General features: G+C 38.5%; 1 protein-coding gene across 1 annotated transcript; it reads right to left on the bottom strand.

The window, feature by feature from the left end:
• Positions 1–2,082: 2,082 nt before the first annotated feature.
• LOC306667027 (wee1-like protein kinase 2) lies at positions 2,083–4,330 on the bottom strand. The gene has a single exon (XM_079149252.1). It carries the CDS (start codon positions 4,320–4,322, stop codon positions 2,634–2,636), a length of 1,689 nt encoding a protein of 562 aa, XP_079005378.1. The 5' UTR covers positions 4,323–4,330; the 3' UTR covers positions 2,083–2,633.
• Between the last annotated feature and the right edge of the window lie 752 nt (positions 4,331–5,082).

Below are 5,082 nucleotides of genomic sequence, written 5' to 3'. Positions count from 1 at the left end.
AAACAACATTACCCTATGTAAATTTATGATTACACAAATGGTATTCCTGGACTCCATGTACAAATAGAGAAACAACATGTATCCCATTTGTTTACAATAAATAAAGATATATTTTAAAACATAAAAAAAAGCATATTACAAGAAAAAAGTATTTGGATAAAAAGATGGAGATTAAAAACATGATAGCAGTAATCCAAAACTCTATGGAAGGAATGGCTAAGAAAGAAGGATGAAAAGACAGAAATGGAAAATATTACAGAAAGCAAAGTTAAAAGAACAACCTATATTAGTTCAAGACATTAGAAGTTCCATGTATAGCACCAGAATGGAATGAATTCATAAACAGAATAATTAAAGAAAATTTCCAGAACTGGTAGACATGAATTTCCTGATTAAAAAGGGTCATAAGTAACCAAGCATGGTGGCACATGACTTTAATCCCAGAGGCTTGGGATGCTGAGGCAGGAGGATCAGGAGTTCAAACCCAGCCTCAGTAACAGCAAGGTGCTAAGCAACTCCGTGAGACTCTGTCTCTAAATAATATACAAAATAGGGCTGAGAATGTGGCTCAGTACTCAAGTACCCCCGAGTTCAATCCCCAGTTACTACTCCTCCCAAAAAAGGTCATAAGCACCCAGAAGAATTGATATAAAGGACACTGTCAAAGATACAGCCTTTTGACATTTTACAACACTAAAAACACAGAATCCCTTGAGAAAATACCCTAATAGCAAAACTGAAAGCTAGAAGACTAAAGGAGATATACTTTTAAAATTCTGACAGAAGTATTTCCAACCAGACTGTGATACCCTATCAGAATATCAGTCAGGGGTTAGAGTAGAATAAAGACATTTTCTGCTGTGTTAAAAAATATTTTACATATATGTGGTAAAATATAAGTAAGATACTGGTAGAACAAAAAAGAGCAAATCTGCCCAGGAAGCAGGACATCCAACCAAGAGAGGCAAAAGGTACACTTGCTCATAACAGGAATCCAAGGCTGAACCCATATTTACATAAGACAAAAGACTCCAAGTGAGAAATTGCTAATAAAAGTGGTAAAGTCTCTCATGATGCTCAACATACTGAGAGAATATTCACACATCTGGAGAAGCAAGAGTTTAATCAATGATGGATACAAAGATACAGAAAAACCCACAAAATAATTACTAACTCCAGAAAATGGGAAATTGTGCCAGAGAGAATATTAACAATATACTATAGAGATCAGTTACAAATACAAATGACCTGGTCACTCCATGTAAATCTTGGAAACTGATCTGAAAAAAACCAACATATAACTACAGCAGAAAAGCATGTGTATGTGCTGTGGTCAGTGCTGGTGCTACGAGAGAAAAATGAATCTTCAGTTTCCAAAACGCTCCATTATTTAGCAATATAGCAGGAAAAAAATATTTTAAAAGTTGCAACTAATGGCAACACAGAGAGCAAAAAAATAAGAAAGGGAGTTACCAGTACATGCAGAGACTGCTTAACAAGTATAATTTGTGTTAAAATTACTTCACATACAACTTATAAAAATAAAAATGCTTTTAAAAGCAACCAAATTAAGATCACTATAGTCCCCATCAACACAAACTCCAGACTATTGACCAAGTAAGGGGAGATGTCTGCCCCTCCATTAGTCCTACTTAACTGAAAATAGATGCTTTATTCAGCAGATGACAATCTTTAACTCTATCCTTTTGTTTTAAGGGTGAAACAAAACAAATTTTGGCATTATGTTCTTAGCATTATACCTAGTCTTAGTATTGTATTCTTTTTTTTTTTTTTTTTTTTTGGCTTTGGAAAAGATAAAAACCTTTATTTACAAATTCCTATGAAAATGTATACAGAAAAAGGATTTGGATAAAATATGCTAAAATCACAGAAGCAAAGCCAAATTCTGCTAAAATCAAGAGAAATTATTGGTATCCAGAAAAATCCAAACCAATTACAACAGCCACAAGATGGTTAAGACAAATAGAGCAGTGATATCAAACTTCCTGGAACCTCTACCTCCTGTTTTTCTTTCACAAGTTAACCAGTTCAGGGATGTCCTAATTATACATAATATGGCCATTAATTTAACAAATACAGTATCAGAGAATACCACCATCCAGAAAACAGCTTGCTCAAAAGGATGGGAATTCACTTTTAGGAATAGCATTATATAACTTGGGAAGCACTGTTGAATTCCAGGAACATTTTTTGTAAGCTGTTACTTCAACTCAAAGCCAAATATTATTCCTTTCTATGTACATCCCAGGAGTCCCTGGGGCCCTTGGAAATTTCTTAGTCCACAGGCCAAGCCAAACGTTATTCCTTTCTTCCACTTTAGAGGCCATTTTCTCATTGTTCATCAGAAAATTTGAGAGTAAGTTATTGATAGGAGGCATTAGGAATATAACAGGGAAGAAAAATGTCTGCCAATCAGTACACCTGGGACCACTGCTGATAAGACCCTTAGTAGCTTTATGATCTTAACTGTAAATACTAAGTGAAGGTGGCTTTTGAAGTCTTTGGGCACTCAAATTGGTGAATTTTTCCTTCTTGTAACAGGGGGATTTGGATGTTCAGTATCTGTTTCAGGGGTCTGTGTGGTACAAGGCAGCCTGGTATGAAATGAGTTCTTATGGGGAAGAGTCCCCACAGGTGAAGCTTGAAGACTTTGCACTCTTTCCTCCTACCAGGCGTTTTTTGCTTCTCGATTCTGTGTGAGCCCCAGAGGTCCCAGGGTCACTGTGGTGGGTGTCTCCTGTAGGAGACTGGGCCTGCTGGGTTTCTCTCAGTTCCCTTTCCAGTATGGCTATCTTGGACTTTTCCAAGTTCAGCTGCTTCTGGAGCTCCTCTGTTTTCCCCAGGGAAGGCCGAAGAACTCGATTTCTGGCCAGAGCTGCTGCAGAAGGTCTCTCTGCTGGCTCAGGGTGGATCATTTTCTTGAGCAAATTGTGAAAGTCTTCTGAGAGCTCCTGAGGAACATCTGGAAAGTTGCCCTTGCGAATATGATGCCAGGCGCTGCCATTGGTGGGCAGTGCCTCCGCTCCTGCAGCCACTGCGATAGTTAATCCCAATGCGAACACGTCTGCTTTGGAAAGGTGTTCATAATCCTCTTGCAAAATTTCATTAGCCAGGAAGCGAATATCTCCTTCTTCTACTTTAGGTTTGCTTATTGATGTCACATGACCCAGGTCACCAATTTTATATATCACACAGGCAGAGAGAAACCAATCGGCTTCATTTTCAACCTCTTCTGGGACTCCAGGAGAGTCACTTTGCATTTTATGGCAAATGAAGATGTTACTAGGTTTGATGTCCAGGTGTACCATGCCAGAGTTGTGGATGTACTTAAGCCCCAAGGAAATCTGTAGAAGAATGTCTTTGAGTTTCGGTTCTTGGAAATGATTACCAGACTTGGTGTTTTCAGATATAGCAGCTTGCAAACTCCCACCATTGCAATATTCATTCTGAATGATCACATGGTCGTCTTCTGCCCAAGAGGAATAGTAACGTACCACATGAGGGTGATGCCCAAGCACTGCGTGAGCATAAACCTCATGCAAAGTCAAATTCTCATTTGACAATCCTGTAAAAGGTTTCGTAGAGCGCTTTATTGCATAAACACATCCATCCAGCCTCTTAATGCACTTGTAGACCGTACCAAATTCCCCAACCCCGATTTTTTCTACCTCCAAGAATTCCTTTTCATAGCGGGAAGCCATGTTAGTTTCTCGTAGAACACTTTTCTTGGCAGGCAGCCCTTGTTCTAATCTGCCTTCCTCTGCGTCAGCTTCCTCAACATCTCCTCGGGTCTTCCTCTTGCCTTGAAGGAATGATTTTCTATAGGACTCTGGGGTGAATGGATTAATATTAACCAGAGCCAGTGAGGTTGTCTCATCCATGAGGGGAACAAGCATGTGTCTCAAATGCTTAGAGCTTCGGGAGGGAAACTTCCCTGCTGAAGAAATCTCTGGCTGGCTCACCAGGCCCTTGGGAGTGGAGGGGCTGTCGCCATGTGGCAGCCTGCTCCTTTTGTCTGTCTGTACTGGTGTAGCAGGACATTTGGGAGCGGCTGACTCTGGAGTCCGGAGAAGTGGATCTGGGCTTCCCTCAGCTCTCTCCTGAGATGTGTCGCATTCCTTTATGTTGCTGAGGGGAGTTGGGGAAGCCACCGAGTCCTGGGCCTCACCCTTCTCCGGACTCGGGCTCTGGGCCTCCCCACTCTCTTGTACTGTCTTCTGCCCTTCATTCTCAGTCTCTTCTTCACAAAAGGAAAAGTTTAGTTTCTGATTTGGCTCTTTGTTAACACCTCTGTCACCCATGGCAGTAAAAGAGCTTACAGCACAGTTAAGGAGGTCTCTCAGAAGGGAACCTAGTATTGTATTCTTGAACTGATTTGTGATTATTGTAATAGTTCCCTTGTAAGACTTCATAACTGGGAGCAAGTGTTACAAAACTAACATGGAGAATTTGGGGTTTTAACACTTTTCTTTGTGTTATATTTATTAAAAATATTAAAAATGAATCTGAAAGCTTTTATTTTCTATTATTTTAGAATCTCATTTTTTTATTCACATCCCCAGTTTCCCAGATCTCCAGAAATATTAATTCACATTCTGACTCCAACTGATTTAATTGTCTTGCATTCAATATTTTTTATATTGGTTTTATTTATCCTTTGTTTTCATTTGATCTCTCATTCACTTATTGAACCCCAAAAACTGATAGCTACTAAAGAACTTTTGGGTATTAATTCCTCAAATATATTTTGAATTTTTAGATAATGTGTTACATTTGTTTAGAACTTTCTCAGTGTTCAGCCTATAGAAAATGCACAAAATATTCTTAATAAATAAACTTTCTCTTCTTCCATTTTGACTTGCATAACACTAGGATATGATATAATATATGATGATATAATATGAGCTAAAAATCATTGGGAGATTTCATTCTACTTTATTTGATTAAATAAGCAACTCTACTAGTCAGATTCAAAGTTAGTAACCATTCTAAATATCTCAAATGAACCAAAACCACTTACATAAGTCACAATTCTATTACTTCAAATTAATAAGCATCACA

This window comes from Sciurus vulgaris (assembly GCF_902686455.1).
Source record: "Sciurus vulgaris genome assembly, chromosome: 8".
Classification (NCBI taxonomy): Eukaryota; Metazoa; Chordata; class Mammalia; order Rodentia; family Sciuridae; genus Sciurus; species Sciurus vulgaris.
The sequence above is the reverse complement of the archived record's forward strand: the minus strand, read 5'-3'. Positions and strand labels throughout refer to the sequence as shown.

Excerpts from the sequence above, each read along its gene's own strand:
- LOC306667027 (XM_079149252.1), bottom strand. The coding sequence starts at position 4,322 with ATGGGTGACAGAGGTGTTAACAAAGAGCCAAATCAGAAACTAAACTTT.